This window comes from Nicotiana tomentosiformis, chromosome 11 (genome assembly GCF_000390325.3).
Source record: "Nicotiana tomentosiformis chromosome 11, ASM39032v3, whole genome shotgun sequence".
NCBI classification, from domain to species: Eukaryota; Viridiplantae; Streptophyta; class Magnoliopsida; order Solanales; family Solanaceae; genus Nicotiana; species Nicotiana tomentosiformis.
In genome coordinates, this window is record NC_090822.1 from 47,261,002 (window position 1) to 47,280,695 (window position 19,694).

Here is a 19,694-nt window from a genome sequence, read left to right on the forward strand (position 1 = left end):
ATAACAGTTGCGCATATCATGCTCGGTCTCCCAAGTCGCCTCCTCAACCGGCTGACCCCTCCACTCAACCTTCATAGCAGCAATATTCTTCTACCTCAGCTTTCGAACCTACCTATCTAAGATCGCCACCGGCTCCTCAACAAAAGATAAATCCTTGTCTAATTGGACTGAGCTGAAATACAACACGTGAGACGGATCGCCGTGATACTTCCGGAGTATAGAAACATGGAATACCGGATGAACTCCTGCTAGACTGGGAGACAAGGCAAGCTCATAAGCAACCTCCCCAACACGTCGCAATACCTCAAATGAACCGATAAACCTCAGGCTCAGCTTTCCCTTCCTTCCGAACCTCATAACACCCTTCCTGGATGACACCGGAGCAAGACCCGCTCTCCAACCATGAATGCAACATCGCAAACCTTTCGATCTGTATAACTCTTCTGTCTAGGCTGGGTTGTGCGTAGTCTATCTTGAATCACCTTAACCTTCTCCAGAGCATCCTGAACCAAGTCTATACCGAATAATCTAGCCTCGCCCGGCTCGAACCAACCTACCAGAGACCTACGTCGCCTACCATACAGAGCCTCATACGGTACCATCTGGATGCTCGACTGATAACTGTTGTTGTAAGCAAACTCCACTAGAGTCAAGAACTGATCCTACGAACCTCCAAACTCCATCACATGTACACGGAGCATATCCTCTAATGTCTGAATAGTGTGCTCGGACTGTCCGTCCGTCTGAGGATGAAATGTTGTGCTCAACTCCACTCGAGTACACAACTCATGATGCACGGCCCTCCAGAACCATGATGTAAACTGTGTGCCCCGGTCAGAGATGATAGATACTGGTATGCCATGAAGCTTAATGATATCACGGATATACACTCGAGCTAGCTGCTCGGAAGAATAGGTAGTCATCACAGGAATGAAATGAGCTGACTTGGTCAGCCTATCCACAATCACCCAAACTGCATCAAACTTTCACTGAGTCTGTGGAAGCCCAACAATGAAATCCATAGTGATCCGCTCCCATTTCCACTCCGGAATCTCTAAAGTTTGAAGCAACCCACCTGGTTGCTGATGCTCATACTTCACCTGCTGGCAATTTAGGCACCGAGCTACATACTCCACTATGTCCTTCTTCATTATCCTCCACCAGTAATGTTGTCTCAAGTCCTGATACAACTTTGCGGATGAATAGAATACCGCGAACTATGAGCCTCCTGGAGAATCAGCTCACGCAAGCTATCTACATTGGGCACACATAGCCTGCCTTGCATCCTCAATGCACCATCATCCCCAATAGTGACCTTCTTAGCATCACTGTGCTGGACCGTGTCCTTAAGGACAAGCAGATAGGGGTCATCATACTGACGCTCCCTGATACGATCATAAAAAGAAGACCGAGAGACCACACAAGCCAATACTCGACTCTGCTCGGAAACATCCAATCTAACAAACTGGCTAGCTAAGGTCTGAACATCTAATGCTAATGGCCTCTCTGCTGCTGGAAGGTATACTAAGCTCCCCAAACTCTCCGCCCAGAGACTCAAGGCATCCGCCACCACATTGGCCTTCCCGGGATGGTATAAAATGGTGATATCATTTTCCTTAAGAAGCTCCAACCACCTCCGCTGACGCAAGTTAAGATCCTTATGTTTGAATAGACGCGGAAAACTCCGATAATCAGTGTAAATTTCATAATGGACCTCGTACAAATAGTGCAGCCAAATCTTCAAGGCGTGAACAATAGCTGCTAACTCAAGGTCATGGGTAGGATAGTTCTTATCATGAGGCTTCAACTGGCGTGAAGCATAAGCAATCACTCTACCCTCCTGCATCAGAACATACCCAATACCAAACCGTGAGGCATCACAATACACTGTGTAAGAACCAAAAGCTGATGGCAGAACTAGAACTGGAGCCGTGATCAAAGCAGTCTTGAGCTTCTGAAAGCTCTCCTCACACTCCTCTGACCACCTGAAAGGAGGACCCTTTTGGGTCAATTTAGTCAAGGGCAATGCAATTTATGAGAAGCCCTCCACAAAACCACGGTAATAACCAACCAAACCAAGAAAACTCTGAATCTTCGTGATCGAGGACGGTCTGGGCCAACTCTGCACTGCCTCTATCTTCTTCGGATCCACCTGAATACCCTCCCTGGACACCACGTGCCCTAATAACACCACTGAACTGAGCCAAAACTCACACTTGGAGAACTTTGCATAAAGCTTCTCCTCCCTCAATCGCTGTAACACAATCCTCAAATGTTGAGCATGCTCCTCCTGGCTACGAGAGTACACCAGGATGTCATCAATGAATACAATAATGAATGAGTCAAGATAAGGCTGAAACACACTATTCATCAGATGTATGAACGTTGTTGGGGCGTTGGTCAACCCAAAAGACATCACAAGGAACTCATAATGGCCATATCGGGTCCTGAAAGTTATCTTAAGAATATCTGAGTCCTGAATCTTCAGCTGATGAAACCCTAACCTCAAATCAATCTGGGAGAATACCCGCGCTCCCTGAAGCTGGTCAAAAAAATCATAAATACGCGGCAATGGATACTGGTTCTTGATTGTGACCTTGTTCAACTGCTTGTAATCAATACACATTCTCATAGTACCATCCTTCTTCTTTACAAATAGAACTGGTGCACCCCAAGGTGACACGCTAGGCCGAATAAACCCCTTATCAAGGAATTCCTAAAGCTGCTCCTTCAAATCCTTCAACTCCACTGGTGCCATACGATACGGTGGAATAGAAATGGGCTGAGTGCCCGGCACCAAATCAATACCAAAATCAATATCCCTGTCGGACGGCATGCCCGGCAGGCCTGCAGGAAACACATCCAGAAAATCTCGCACTACAAGAACAGAATCAATAGTAGGGGCCTCTGCACTAACATCCCTCACAAAAGCCAAATAGGATAGACAACCCTTCTCAACCATCTACTGAGCCTTCAAGTATGAAATCACCCTACTGGGAACGTACTCTATAGAACTGCTCCACTCAACTATCGGCAACCGCAGCATCGCTAACATCACGGTCTTAGCGTGATAATCTAAAATAGCATGACATGAAGACAACCAATCCAAACCCAATATCACATCAAAATCGACCATACTAAGCAGCAAAAGATCTACTCTGGTCTCCACACTCCCAATACTCACCACACATGACCGATATACATGGTCCACAATGATAGTATCGCCCACCGGAGTAGATACATGAACAGATGAAACTAGAGACTCAAGGGGCATATCCAGAAAATGAGCGAAATACGAAGACGCATATGAATAAGTGGAACCAGGGTCAAATAATACAGAGGCATATCTGTTGCAAACTGAGACAATACCAGTAATCACAGCATCTGAAGCAATGGCATCTGGTCTGGGAGGAAGAGCATATAAACGGGCTTGGCTACCCCCTGATCAGCCTCCCCCTCTGGGGCGACCCCTAGCTGACTGAGCCCCACCTCGAGCTGGTTGGACGGGTGGTGGAGCTGCTGGTGCTGGTGCCATCGGCCGAGTACTCTGCTGTGGAGCCCCACTCAACAACCAAGGGCAATCTCTCTTAATGTGACAAAAATCTCCGCACTCAAAATAACCCCTCCTCTGACGGAACTGCTGCTCCTGATGCCTAGAGGAACTACCCATGGAAACCTAAGCTGATGAGGCAACGTGAGAACTTTGCGCCGGTAGTGCACTGAATGACGACTGGCCCTGATGATGACTGTGTGACCCGTGGCCAGATGATGCACCACGGTGAACTGGGCGAGCCGTCTGAGCATGTCTGAAAGGACGACCTCTACCGTGGTGGGACTGACCCCCAGAAGGAACACCGCTAAATTCACGCTGACCACGAAGCCACTTGTCCTCCCTCTTGACCCGCTCCTGGCTGCGAACCATCTCAATCTAACGAGCAATGTCAACAACCTTATCAAAAGTAGCACCAGACACTCTCTCTCTAGTCATAAGTAATCACAGCTGAAAAATGAGGCCATCTATGAACCTCCTGATCCTCTCCTTGTCTGTGGGAACCAACTAGATAGCATGATGGGCCAACTCTAAAAATCTCATCTCATACTGCATCACGGACATATCACCCTGACGAAGCTGCTCAAACTACCTACGCAGCTCCTCTCTGTTGGACTGAGGCACGAACTTCTCCAGGAATAGACCGGAGAACTGCTTCCAGGTAAGGGATGCTGCGCCGACCGGCCTACGCCTCTCGTAAGCCTCCCACCAACTGAAGGCAGCCCCAGAGAACTGAAAAATAGTGAATGAAACCCCACTGGCCTCTAGAATACCTGCGGTATGGAGTATCCTCTGGCACCTATCCAAGAATCACTGGCATCCTTTCCCTTGGCACCGCTGAAAGATGGAGGCTAGAGTCTCCCAAATCTCTCTAATCGACTGCTCATCATCAGGCATGATAGGAACCACATAGTCCTGAGTAGTTGCAACTGGCTGGGCTGGTGGTGTCCCCGGTGTCTGGAATCCCTGCACCACCTGCTCTGGTGTGTGGGCGGCGGGAGTTTGAGCACCTCCCCCGGCCTGAGAAGTGGTTGCTGTGGCCAGAGCAGAGACCGCCTGAGCAAGACTGGTACACGCGATCAGGATCTGAGCTGAGGCCTCCTTAAGTCCTAGAATCACAATGGGCACTGGTGGTGCCTGGGCTGGTCCCACAGGCTCATCCACAATTGGAGCATGCTCCTGAACTGGGGCAACTGGCAGATCTGCAGGTGCTGCCCAAGCTGCGGCGCGAGTTGCACCTCTACCCCTACCACGGCCTATACCGCAACCTCGGCCTCTCGCGGCCCTGACTGATTGTACCGGTGGTTGTCCATCCTGCCCCATAGTACGCGTCCTCACCATCTATGAGAGAATTAGAATAACAGAAATATAGTTACCAGAATCATAAGATTCGCACGACAAGAATTCAAGAATGTGAAATTTCCTAAGGGTTCGGCAGCCTCTCGAACATAAGTATAGACGTCTCCGTACTGATCCACAAGACTCTACTAAACTTGCTCATGACTCGTAAGACCTATGTAACCTAGGCTCTGATACCAACTTGTCATGACCCAAAACTCTAACATGTCGTGATGGTGCCTATCGATGGTACTAGGCAAGCCGACCTTTCAAATATACTTCAATATTTCATAAAAAGGATAATTCAAAGCCTTTTCATACTAGAAATATTTTACAAAAACTGGAGTTGAATTCAAAATAAAATGCGGAAAGATAGCCCCAAACATCGGGGTGTCACCAAGTCATGAGCATCTAGATTTTCAGTCTAATAAAAAAAGTGTCTAAGTATCAATACAAGAAAAGAAACATAGAAGGAGAGATAAGGTCTGCGGACGCCGGCAGCTACCTCATAGTCTTCGGTACCCGATCGCGCACAAACTCAACGACCTCTGTGATCAAACACACCTGGATCTACACATGAAGTGAAGGGTGTAGCATGAGTACAGCCAACTCAGCAAGTAACAGAAATAAATAAGGAACTGAGAAGCAGTGACGAGCTATACAATTACAGTTCATTTACAATAATTCCAGCAAAGAATAGACATGCTTTCACATCGGGCAGTTTAAGCCAAATCAGTTTTATACAGTTAAAGTTTAGGTAATCTAGATATAGAATCTTTCAGGAATTTCACAATAATGACAGATAGCAACTAAGTGCATCAACAAATGAAAAAGCAAGTACAGCCTCTCAGGGCAACAATCACTCAACTCGTCACAATAGCTCAAATCACTCGGCTCTCAGCCCTGAGTGCTCACACTCAATAGGTACCTGCGCTCACTGGGGGTGTGCGGAGTCCGGAGGGACTCCTTTCAGCCCAAGCACTAGATCTGCACGGATAACTCACGTGTTGCACGGACAACTCATGTGATATAGTATCAATATGTGAAACCGCACGGATAACTCACGTGCTGCACGGACAACTCACGTGCCATAGTATCAATACCTCACAGACAGGCCCTCGAACTCACTCCGTCATCAACCTCTCTATTCTCTCGGGCTCTCGAAAATCACAAAGATCGGCCTAAACAAAGATAACATAGTGAATCAACAAAAATCAAGAAGAGGCTGAGATATAATACGCAAGTAAAGAGGTGGGAGCATGTATGCATTCAATCCTTTTTCTGATTATTGTATCATTTATAATCTTATATATATATATATATATATATATATATATATATATATATATATATATATATATATATATATATATATATATATATATATATATATATATGAATTGTATTATACTGTGTCAATCCACTTTTTTAGGGATTGTGGGTTGTATGTCACAGCATACGTAAAGTATTTGAGCACTTATGGATTAGTTTCACAAACAACCTTTGATGCCAATTTACTCCGTCAAAGATATGGTGCCCTCCTTTGGGACTATGCTATGCGTAAGATAGACGCTGATGCCATAAGCGACAATGAAGCACCCGCAAATATTGCCAGGAAAATCACAGATTCGAATACTTCTGTGAAGATAGTTTTAGAATAGTTTTCTGTAAAATAAATTGTATTTGCAGCTTATTACTGAATACATCATGGTTTTACTCAACCTTTTTTGTCTTTGAATACATGAATGTATTTTGTCTTTATGGTGTTAATGAATGAAACCATAACAGTCTTTAAGTTATGCTATTAATTCATATATTATGTTATATTTATGTATTAATAATCATCCACATACTTCTATTATGTATTTATATAGTTGTATTATGCTGATATATATCCCTATTATATTCAGCATAATTCAATGGTTTTAAATCCTTGTTATAATCCAGCTATATTCTGCAATATTTGAATGATAGGCAGTAGTGTATTCAATTGTATTTTACTGTATTTATTATATTTCAATGATAGATAGTGTTGTATTCAATGGTTGTATAAATGTCCTCCTTTATACATGTCATGTTATATTCAGCATAATTCAATTGCATACAGATACAAAAAATATCATTCAAGCTATATTAAAAAATTAAAACACTATATTTTATGTTAATCTAACTTGTATGTATTTGTTTTACTGTATTGCAGTGTATTTAAATGATAGACATTGTTGTATTCATTATGTTGTATTCATTGTATTTTACTGCATTTATTATATTTCTAAATTATCTATATTCAATGATTATATTTTATTTTTATTTTCTACGTTTATATTCTACTGTATTTATGTATTAGTATAATCTTCCACATAGTTGTATTAATTTTTCAGAAGTTTTTTTGGACTTGAATTACGTATGTTTTCAATTTATTTTTTGAATGTACACGCATGTATTTTATGAATACATGTTCTACTATACTTCATACATGTAAATAAATCATTTTGTAAAGATACCACGAAATATAATAGCGTTCAGAACACGAAATATGTAATAGAAAACTTACACAAATCTATGACATAGTTATTGTAGTAATTAAAATCAGAACACAAACTGATTTTTTTTCTGAAGCAATTCACTTAACGGCTTATTGCGCTTCTTCTTTGGCCTTCCAGAAGGTCTTTTCTATTTGGGTGGTAAGACAACTTCCTCTGATATATGTGCTGGTATATTCCATTCCCTTCGGTCAGGCAGTGGATACACGGGCACCTCGTATGTTATTATAATAGACTTTGGTTTGTAATAGTCCGAGCAATAATCTTCCGGCATTAGAAACTTGCTCTTCAAGACAGCCCAAGCATGTGGGCATGGTAATTCGTCAACTTGGAACCGCCCACAACTGCAAGTTTTATCTAGGAGGCAAACGGTGTAATTCCTTCCTTCATCATTCACCATGTGCAAGCGTTCAGTCGATGGTACAACCTACATTAAACAGAGAAATATAAGTTGTGGACATTGGTACAATTCGTGTATCTGTCAATGACCAAACATATTAAATATAGTATATATGTATACAAGAAATACAACATTTAAAATATACTGAATACAAACACTATTTATCTGACAGTATATTAAAGTGAATAAATTTATTTGTGCAATACAGTGAAATACACTAAAATATTGTCAATACAAAAATAAAACCATTGAATATAACCAATGAAATACAGTTGTAGCAACATGTATTATCAACATATAATATGCATTAAACACAGTCGTTTGATATAACACAATACATGCACTAGTGTTGTTATAAAAAAGGCAGGCACTAGGTGAATATATTTATATGTCAAATACATTAAAATATAGTGAATACAGACATTATTTATCTGACCGAATATTAATGTGAATACATTTATATGTGAAATACCGTGAAATTTATCTATACAAAATAAAACTATTAAATTTAACCAATGAAATACAGCTGTAGCAATATGTATTATCAACATATAATATGCAGTTAATACAACCATTTAATACAATAGAATACCTGTTTGATACAACAGAATACATGCACTAGTGTTAATATAAAAAAGGCAGGCAGTATGTTAATAATAGAGGTTGTATTAGGCATAAATACATGAAGTATTCATATATCATAATTTTTTCAAGGCAAGTACTTATAGCAAAATAAAACTTACAGTCATTCGGGTAGATAGGGCCTCATTCAATTTAAGGATCTCCTGATATTTTCTCCCAAGCGTTGTGTACGTGTGTGAAGCTTCTTTTCGATCGTTCCAATTCCAACGTCCAAACATCTTCCTAACTTCTTCTAGGAAGTCGTATATTGGCAATTCTCTAGCTGATACAAGTGTCGAATTAATTGACTCAGCAATATTTGACGTCATGGTCCATCCCCGGTTAACAGGTGCATACAATCTAGCCCATTTTTCATATCCAACTAGTTCCAAGTAATCTTTAATCCGAATATCAACCTTCTCCACCTTTTCTATTAGACTATCAAACTCATCCTGGATGTATGCTTTTGCCATTGAAAAGTATACCTCGCTCAATCTTGCATGACTCTCTTTGAATTTCTTATATACGTTGTTCCATAGATGCCATATACAAGTAAAATGGGGTACCGTAGGATATACTCTCGATAGATATTTGATTATGCTCTCATTCCTATCTAAAACGATGCACATGTTTTCTCGCTCACCATAAGTCATCTTAAATTGCTCAAAGAACCACAACCAAGCAGCATCATTTTCTGAATCAACAACACTATATGCTAGGGGCAATATATGTCCTGTAAATACAATTGCATATAGATAAAAAAAAAGTATCATTCAAGTTGTATTAAAAAAGTCAAAATAGAATATTTTATGTTAATCAGGCTTGAATGTATTTTTTTTTTAACTGACTAACCTGCACCATCCAACGTGCTAGCAGAGACGAATGTTCCTGTGTATGTTGATTTTAGGTGGTTGCCATCCACAATGACGATGGGTCTATAGTAATCGAACCCCTTTATAAAAGCATACAACGATATATACAAATACATGAACTCATTTTTAGGTGATTTTTCCATTCTAATATATGAACCAGGATATGTCATATCCAGTGTATATAAGTACCCTAGTAATTTAATTATATGAATCAGTTGGTTCACCCCTAAGAAACTTCACTGCCTTTTCTCTAGCGTACCACACCAACATGTAGCTAACATCTACACCAAAGTCCGATTTCACATCATCAATTATATCCTTTGGCGTATATTTTCTCTTATGATTAGTAAACTTGGACCTAATCATTCCCCCAATCAACCTACTAGTTGCTTGACGTTGCTCACACACCTTATCCTTCAATGGTGTAACGACTCGGCCGGTCGTTTTGAGTGTATTAGCCCCGATCCCCTATTTTACTGCTTCTCCCATATCTTTTTCTGCTTATGAGACTTGCTGGGAGGTTTTGTTGTGGTTTCGGAGTGATTTGGGATACTTAGTCCCTAAAACGGAAGGTTAAGTCTTAGGATTTTGACCGTAGTCAGAACTGTGTGAAGATGACTCTGGAATGGAGATCTGTCGATTCTGTTAGCTCCGTTGGGTGATTTTGGATTTAGAAGCGCGTTCGAAAGGTAATTTGAAGGTCCGTAGTAGAATTAGCCTTGAAATGGTGAAAGTTAAATTTTTGGAAATTTTGACCGGAAGTGGACCTTTTGATATCGAGGTCGGATTCCGATTCCGAAAGTTGGAGTATGTCTGTAATGTTGAATATGACTTATGTGCAAAATTTGGGGTCCATTGGACATGGTTTGATAGGTTTCGGAATCAGTTGTAGAAATTTAAAGTTTCAAGTTTATTAAGTTTAGATTGGAGGGTGATTCGCATTTTGTTATTGTTTGATGTGATTTGAGGGCTCGACTAAGTTCGTATGGTATTTTAGGACTGGTTGGTATGTTTGGTTGAGGTCCCAGGGGCCTCGGGTGAATTTCGGATGCTTAACGGATCATTTTGTACTTAGGAAAGATAGCATATTTTCTGGTTTTCCCAATTGCTGGTTTTCTTCTTCGCGTTCGCGCGGGGTGTTCCGCATTCGCGAAGAGGAGCTAGAGGCAAGAGGAAGATTGCTCTTCGCGTTCACAAAGTGGGGGACGCATTTGCAAACGGGTTGTTAGGCAGTGCATCGCGAATGCGAGAAAGGCATCGCGTTCGCGTAGAGAAAGTTAGGCGGCTGGGACCCCAGGTGTCACACCCCAAACCTAGGTAGGCGTGACTGGCACCCGGTGCCGTGCTGGCCCAAGAGAACCACTATATAACTCATTTGTTTTTCCTCTGTAACTATCATGGGCCAACATGGCCACAACTCATAATGTATAACTATAAGTGGGAAACACTGTATTACTGAACCATTTTTCTTAAAACATGAATACATATGGGCCGTCAAGGCCTCTGACATACTGTACAAAATGAACCTCTGTCTATAAAGCCTCTAAGATTATTTGACATCAAATGGGACATGGTACCGACCTACCCATTAGTCTTTAGCACAATTCTGATGCGATGACTCATACACTCGGCTGCACTCCGAATGAGGTGGAGTCTTACCGATCTTTCGCTGAATGTCAATCTCGTCTACTATGAGGGCTCGTCAAACTGATTATCTATACCTGCAGGCATGAATGCAGCATCCCCAACAAAAGGTCATCAGTACGAATAATGTACTGAGTATGTAAGGCAGAACTGAAACATAACAATAAGTCAACATTAATTAAAGACATATAAGAATCAACCTGAATCTCTAAAGTGCCACCGTATATGCATACTTATTATACTCATATATATACAATGCTTCTCTTTAAGACTATTATCCATATCTTATGATGCATGACTGCCCAACTGATCAGTGGTAACTGCCCGACCGGCCGTAGCTCAGTGGTAAATATGTAACTGCCCAACCGGCCGTAGCTCGGTGGTAAATGTATAACTGCCCAACCGATCATAACTCGGTGGTAAATGCATGACTGCCCGACCGATGGTATCTCGGTGGTAAATGAATATTCATGTCTGCCCAACCGGCAGTAAATAATGATACATAACTGCCCAATCGGTGGTAACTGCCCAACCGACCGTAGCTCGGTGGTAAATGCATGATTGCCCGACCGCCCGTAGCACGGTGGTAAATGAATATGCATGAAGATGCATGTATTACTATATTATAAACATTAACATCTTTATCAAATACCTCAATAGGGAATTAGAAACATACTTAGACATGCTTGAATATCGCTTTACAAGAATGAATAACGTAGACATCCTTAACTGCTAAGAGTAGAAACGCTTATGAAATAGCATTACGTTTACGTATCGTTACTTGGATCATGCCAAAATAAAGGATTAGTCTTAATATACCTGGAGTAGAGAAAATCTGTATGATACTCTTGAGAAGGATTACACCGAACTCCCTTAGAATCGAAATTTCACGTTGTGATAACATTAGGTACACTTTGTATGAAATCTTCGAATCGATTTCGTTGCTATTGCAACATTAGCGTTGCTGAATCTTTCCCCCTTAGGAATAGAGTTCCATGTGTTAGCTAAGCATTTTCCTTAATTAACTAGAGGGTGATTGTGTCATAGTTTGTCCCCTACCAAACTATTCTCTAAATGCCACCTTACTCTACAATGACTTTAAAGTCATCTTACATTAAAAGGGGGCTGCCACGTTTTGGGGGTTGGCAAGCTTATCCAAAATATTGAATTAATTAATTAATCTTTCACTAAAAATTATTAATTACTTAATTATCCACATAATTAAGAATTATCCCAAATTACTTAAAATACTACTCACTTTTAATACACTTTATGTACCCTACTATCATGGTCATGTGGTTCTATATAAAATAAATACATACACTATTATTTTATTAAAATATCCATGTAAAAATACATATATTTTTTCAACTTCTAATTTTGCTAATCTCGTATAAAGAGTATAAATTTCCGTACGCTTAATTCTTAAAATGGTAAAAACATAACCTTCTTTTGTGAGAAAATAACTTCTATTTTTACAATAAGGAAAATCTCATTTATAAGCTTTCTCATATTATGTGTATAATTTACCATATTCGAAAATAGTAATAATGGTAACTATCCAAATTATATTTATAAAACTTTTACTAAAATACTCCACTTAAAAGAAAATACCACACTAACATAATATCTAACGATATCAAGGTTGTAAACTTATAGGGTCTCATAATAATAATATTTTAAACCCTCTATAACCTCCTAATAGACATAATCCCTTCGAACTCATATGGATTACTACAACTCATCCAAATATTAAAGTACAGGATGTAACACCAGGCCTTTTTGCCTACGCATTTGCGATGTTGGTTCCGCGTTCACGTAGGGTTGAGCTGAGTGGTCTTCGTGTTCGCGACAAGGGTATCGCGTTCGCGAAGAAGGATTTGCCTGAGCAGAATATAATATTTCAAAAACGAGGGTTTGGATATTTTTATCAAAACTTGAGTTTGAGAGCTCGGATTTGGACGAGATTTTGAGGGATTTTTAGACATCAATTGGGTCACGATTCTTCACTTGATTTTGGTTATATCCCACTAATCTATCACTAATTTCATCTTTTATTTTCGCATTTGGGTGGAAAAATTGAGAAAAATAGAAAAAAGTTCTTCAACTAAGATTTTGAGTTGTGATTGAGATTTTGATATCGGATTTGGATAATTTTGGTACGAGTGACCTCGTGAGTGAATGGGCTTTCGGATTTTGTAACTTTCGTCGGATTTCGAGACATGGGCCTGGGGAGCCGGGTTGAGCCTATTTCAGATTTCGGCTTATAATTTCGTATTTTTCTTGTGTAATTAATTCCTTTAGCTTACATTAATTATATTGTACGTCTTGTGGCTAGATTCGGGGCATTTGGAGACTGATTCGAGGGGCAAAGGCATTTTGGAGTAGGATTTTGCGTGGTTTGAGGTAAGTAACAGTCTTAAATCTGGTCCTGAGGGTATGAAACCCCGAATTTTGATATGATGTGATTATTTTGGAGGTGACGCACATGCTAGGTGACGGGCATGTGGGCGTGCACCGTGGGAGATTGTGACTTGGTTCGTCCCGTGAGACTGTAAAGCCGAATAGCTTATTGTTAATTACATGTTCCCTCTGTCTTCTAGAAATTTGACTGCCATTCATGTTTGCAACCATGCTTAGGCCATATGATATCACTGTTGGGACCCGCAGCGTTCGGGTACTTGTTGAATAAACTGCTATTTGTTGTCTTATACTCAGTCATAGTTTTACTTGCGTGTCATATCTTTGTTTTCTCTTATTTTCTTGTTGATACTTGTTATTATCTCTTTTGGACTTATTTGTATGATTTCTGAGATCCGAGAGGCTGGAGAGGTTAGTGACTGAGATAGGGCCTGAGTGTCGAGCTGTGAGCTATGTGAGTGTATATGGATCGGGTCGCACACCGCAACGAGCCTGAGGACTGAATGTATATGGATCGGGTTGCACGTCGCAATGAGCCTTATGGCTATTTATGGACTGTGGATCGGTTTGCATACCGCAACGAGCCTTATAGCTACTTATATGATTGGATCGGGCTGCACGCCGCAACGATATAGCACTTGGGCTGAAGGAGCCCCTCCGGAGTCTGTACACCCCCAGTGAGCACATGTACCTATTGAGTGTGATTATTGAGGGCTGAGAAACAAGTGTCTGAGCTATTGAGAGCTTAAGTGATTGTTACTTTGAAAGATTGAATTTGTTTCCTTTGTTTCTGCACTTAGTTGAATTATGTTATTATTCTGAACTTCTGGAAATAAATATTATATCCGGTTTATCTGAACTGAGTAAATGTACAACTGACTTAATTTATATTGCCGAAATTGAATCATGTCTACTTTCATTGCTGAAACTACTGAAGTGAACAGTAATTGTATAGCTTGTTACTACTTCTCAGTTCCTTATTTATTTTTGTTACTTACTGAGTCGGTTGTACTCACGCTACACCCTGCACTTCATGTGCAGATCCAGATGTATCCGGTAACGGAGGACGTTGATCTCGTGCATGGTTGAGTATCGGAGATTCACGAGGTAGTTGCCGACGTTCGCAGTCCTTGTCTCTCCTTTCTTGTTATCTTTCTTTTCTGTATTGGCATTTAGACACAGACCCTTGTGGACACTGTTTCTTAGACTGGTTGTTTAGATGCTCATGACTTGGTAACACCCCGATGTTTGAGGCTATTTTTCCGCATTGTATTTTGAGTTTAACTCATGTCTTTATGAAAACTATGTCATATCAAGGTTTTGGTTTATTTTTGTGAAATATTTGAAGTATTTTGAAAAATCGGCGTGCCTAGTACCATCGATAGGCGCCATCACGACAGGTTAGGGTTTTGGGTCATGAAAAACGGACATGTATTCTTATCATTGAACTCCCTCACTTTGAACATTTGTGATTTGTTAATAGTAGAAGCCTTAAATTTCCATTCACAATCCTCAGAAATATATAACAATGTGTGCCCGCACCTGTGAGCTTTGGGCTGCAAGTGCGAGCCCGCAGGTGCGTGGGTTGGGTCGCAGAAGAGGCTTTGGAACATTTGGCCATGGACCGCAGATGCGGATTTTCGTTGCGGCTCAAGCCGCAGAAGTGGGACCGCAGAAGTGGAAATCCCGTCTGCAGAAGTGGCCCTCGCTGGGCTTTAGGAATTCCACAGAAGCGAACCTAGCACCACAGGTGCGGTACCACAAACGCGGCAGAGGCACCGCAGGTGCAAAAAACACTGAAGGTAGAACTCCATTTAAGTTGGGGTTGAGCATTTGGGGTTCATTTATTGCACTTCTTGGGGCGATATGTGGAGCTAGTTATAGAGGGATTTTCACTAACTATTTGAGGTAAGCAATTTCTATTTAATGTGAGTTAAATACATAGATTATGGGTAGATTTAACAAGTAAAATTTGTGAAAATTATGGGTTTAGATGAAAAATCTAGGTTTTGATAAAAATGGGATTTAACCACAAAGATGGATATGGAATTGAGTGAAATAATATATTTGAGTTCGTGAGGTTATGGGTAACATTTATCTTCAAAAACTTTTAGAATCTGGGCACGTGGGCCCGGCGGTGAATTTTAGGAATCCTTTAATTGGGTTTGGGTAATCACTCTAATAGTTAAATTATGAAATTTTGAATATATATTGATTAATTTATATAACATTTGACTAGTTTCGGGTCGTTTGACGACAAGTTGAGGATTTAAAGCATATTTGTGGATCGGAAGTGAGCCTTGAGACGAGGTAAGTTTCTTGTCTAACCTTGTAAAAGGGAACTCATCCATTTAGGTGTATTTGTGGTTGTGAATTGTATGTGTGGGGAGCTACGTACGCACTAGGTGATGAGAGTCCGTACATAGCTATATTCTATGTGATGTCCGAGTAGTCATAGGCTTACACCATGCCTTGTTTGCTCTATTATGTTTGCCATGCATATTAATTGCCCGAATTAGAGTTGTGATTAAGGATTTTAAGATTTAAAGTCTCCCATTTAAATTTGTTCTGTGGGGAAGAATGGAAGAATTTTATAATAACTTTGAGAAATCTATGTTCACTCGCGTCGCAAGTATTTCCGCGAGCGAGGTAAATTTCTACTACTATCATCGGAATGGGTTGTTCGCCTCGGCAGGTTAATAAATGCATCTATGGTTCGTGTCGTTCGACCCTCGGCAGTGCACAGTATATTTCAGGATCAGGCCGTACGACCTTGGCATAAATCGTGCGTGATAATACTCGGAGCCTAACTTTTACTTGACCTTAATTTATGGCTGAGCGGTTACTATTATTTAAAGGACAGGAATTGATTCAAAATTAGTGTTAGTGAAGGAAATTATTATTCACTACTTGTTACTGTGTTTTATTAATTGCTTACATAATTCATGTTTATTTATGATTTTCGCATTTTATTTATAGCCCATAGTAAGTGTCGATATCGACCCCTCGTCATTACTTCTTCGAGGTTAGACTTGATACTTACTGGGTACATGTTGTTTATGTACTCACGCTACACTTCTGTACTAACCGTGTAGGATCTGAGGCAGGTGCATCTGGTGGACATACCGGCGCACACCCCAGTTACCTGAAGGCCTAGTGGTGAGCTGCATCCTGAGTCGTTTTGCAGCACCTAGAGCCTTTCTTTTGTACTTATTTTCTGTCTATGTTATTTCAGATAGTAGTTAGAGCTTTGTATATTCTACTATTGCTCATACACATGTGACACCAGATCTTGGCACACACTCTAGTAGACTTTACGGTTTTGGGGCATTTACATATTTATGCTTTCATTCAGTTGTTTTTATTTTAATCATTTGACTCTCTATTTCTCAAAATTTCTAAACAAATGGGGTTTAATTACTTGGAAATTGTTTAAAAGAAGAGGCCGAGGGAGGGCTCCGGTTCGTGGTAGAGGACGAGGGCGTCCTAGAGTTTCTCCAGTTACACCACCAGTGGATCCAGTAGAGGATCCCATTATTGAGGAGCAGGGCGAGGTGCCTGCAGCAAGACCAGCCCCAGTGGATTTCATGTCCGCACCGAAATTCCAGGAGGTCATGGGCCGCATGTTACAGTTCATGGATTCTATGACTCAGGCTAGTTTATTTCCAGCAGACCCTGCCACGTCTCAGGCGGGAGGGGGAGCACAGACCCCTACCGCTCAGGCTCCAGAGCATGCAGTTGTTGTATATCAGACCTCGAGTGCACTACCCGTGGACGGAGCTCAGCCAGTTGCAGTAGCTATACCTGAGCCCATACCAGCTGCGGTCGGCGATCCGCATAGGTTATTGGATAGATGGACCAGGCTACAGCCTCTTGTCTTTGGAGGTGAGCGACACGAGGACCCACAGGACTTTATTTACCGGTGTAGGGACAGACTGCATAACATGAGGATATTGGAGTCTCATGGGGTGGATTTTACTACTTTCCAGCTGGAGGGCAGGGCCCGTAGGTGGTGGCAGTCATATCTTCTCGGCAGACCAGCAGGTTCTCCTCCCATGACTTGGGACCAGTTCACACGTACCTTTTTGGACAGATATATTCCACCCTCTCAGAGGGAAGAGTTGTAGTTTCAGTTCGAGCAGCTCCATCAGGGCCAGATGTTAGTGACTGATTATGAGGCGAGATTATCTGAGTTGTCTCGCCATTCACTTATGATACTTCCGACCAATGTAGAGAGAGTGCGGAGGTTTGTTGCAGGGTTGCACTCTTCTAACCAGGCCACTATGGCCCAAGATATTGAGATGGGGACTTCTTACGAGCTAGTTATAGAGATAGCTCGGAGGATCGAGGATGCACGTCAGCATAGTCGAGAGAAGACTACGAGGGATAAGCAGTTTCGGTATTCTGGGGAGTTCAGTGGTGCCCCGGCTGGGGTGAGGGGTCAGTCTAGCAGGCCCACATATCCAACACTGCTGCCTCCTCGGGGTGCTCCAGTGCGGCCCTACTTCAGTGCTATGCCTGAGAGTTCCTACTGGCCACCAGCCATTCAGGGTTCCTCAGGTGGGTATTCACGCCATCAGGGTCAGGCTTCCGGTCAGCAATCTGCCGTTTCGAGAGGTTGTTATGAGTGTGGGGATCCTGGCCACATGAAGAGGTTTTGTCCCAAACTTCGAGGCAAGGCAGTGCAACAGGGACACCAGCCTATGATTACAGCACCAGCCGCCCCACCAGTCATCCGGCCGCCCAGAGGTGGAGGGCAGGTGAGTAGGGGTCATCCTAGAGGTGGAGGTCAGACAGGAGGAGGCCAGTCAGGTGGTGCTCCAGCTAGATTCTATGTTTTTCCGGCCAGACCAGATGTAGTGGCCTCAGATGCCGTGATCACAGGTATTATTTTTGTCTGAGGTAGGGATGCTTCGGTACTATTTGGTCCAGGGTCTATCTAGTCGTATGTTTCATCTATGTTTGCTCATTTCCTAGGTGTTGCTCGGGAGTCCTTAGGTACTCCTGTTTATGTGTCCACTTCAGTGGGTGATTCTATTGTTGTAGATCGGATCTACCAGTCCTACATTGTTTCTTTCTGAGGTTACGAGACTTGAGCGGATCTTCTGTTGCTTGATATGACCGACTTTGAGGTCATCCTGGCAATGAATTGGTTATCTCCATATCACGCCATCCTTGATTGCCATGCCAATATTGTTACCTTGGCGATGCCAGAGTTGCCTAGATTGGAGTGGAAGGGTTCGTCTATCAGTACACCTAGTCGGGTTATCTCTTTTCTGAAGGCTCGACACATGGTCGAGAAGCGGTGCTTGGCTTATCTAGCCTATGTTTGGGATAATACTGCAGAGAGTCTGGCGATTGATTCAGTGCCCGTAGTCCGGGAGTTTACCGATGTGTTCCCTTCTGATCTTTCAGGCATGCCACCAGATCGTTATATTGATTTCTGTATTGATTTGGCTCCAGGTACCCAGCCTATATCTATCCCACCGTACCGTATGGCTCCGAAGGAGTTGAAGGAACATCTTGATGAGTTTCTAGCAAAGGGGTTTGTCAGACCGAGTGTATTGTCGTGGGGTGCACCGTTGTTATTTGTGAAGAAGAAAGATGGGACTATGCAGATGTGCATTGATTACCGCCAGTTGAACAAAGTCACCATTAAGAATAAGTACCTATTGCCACGTATTGATGATTTGTTTGACCAGTTATAGGGTGCCAGGGTATTCTCTAAGATCAGCTTGAGATCGGGGTACCATCAGTTGAAGATTCGAGATTCGGATGTTCCGAAGACTGCTTTCCGGACTAGATATGGCCATTATGAGTTTCTAGTAATGTCCTTCGGTTTGACTAACGCCCCAGCGGCATTCATGGATTTAATGAATGGGGTGTTCAGGCCATATATTGATTTGTTTGTCATTGTCTTCATTGATGACATTTTGATCTACTCGTGCAGCATGGAGGAGCACGAGCAGCATTTGAGAGTGGTGCTTCAGACCTTACGGGAACAGAAGCTAGATGCTAAGTTCTCCAAGTGTGAGTTTTGGATAGATTCTATAGCATTCTTGGGATATGTTGTATCGAGCGAGAGTATTAAGGTTAATCCCAAGAAAATCGAGGCAGTTCAGAGTTGGCCTCGTCCCACCACAGTGACTGAGATCAAGAGCTTTCTTGGGTTAGCAGGTTATTATCGTCGGTTTGGGGAGGGCTTCTCATATATTACAGCACCTTTGACTAGATTGACCCAGAAGGGTGCTCCATTTCGATGGTCCGATGATTGTGAGGTGATCTTTCAGAAGCTCAAGACCTCA

The 19,694-nt window shown here is 41.9% G+C and overlaps 1 protein-coding gene across 1 annotated transcript; it reads left to right on the forward strand.

The window, feature by feature from the left end:
- Positions 1 to 17,546: 17,546 nt before the first annotated feature.
- On the forward strand, positions 17,547 to 18,470 carry LOC138901392 (uncharacterized). Its single transcript, XM_070189152.1, has 2 exons — positions 17,547 to 18,177; positions 18,367 to 18,470. The coding sequence occupies exons 1-2, from the start codon at positions 17,547 to 17,549 to the stop codon at positions 18,468 to 18,470; spliced, it is 735 nt and encodes a 244-aa protein (XP_070045253.1).
- Positions 18,471 to 19,694: the final 1,224 nt, after the last annotated feature.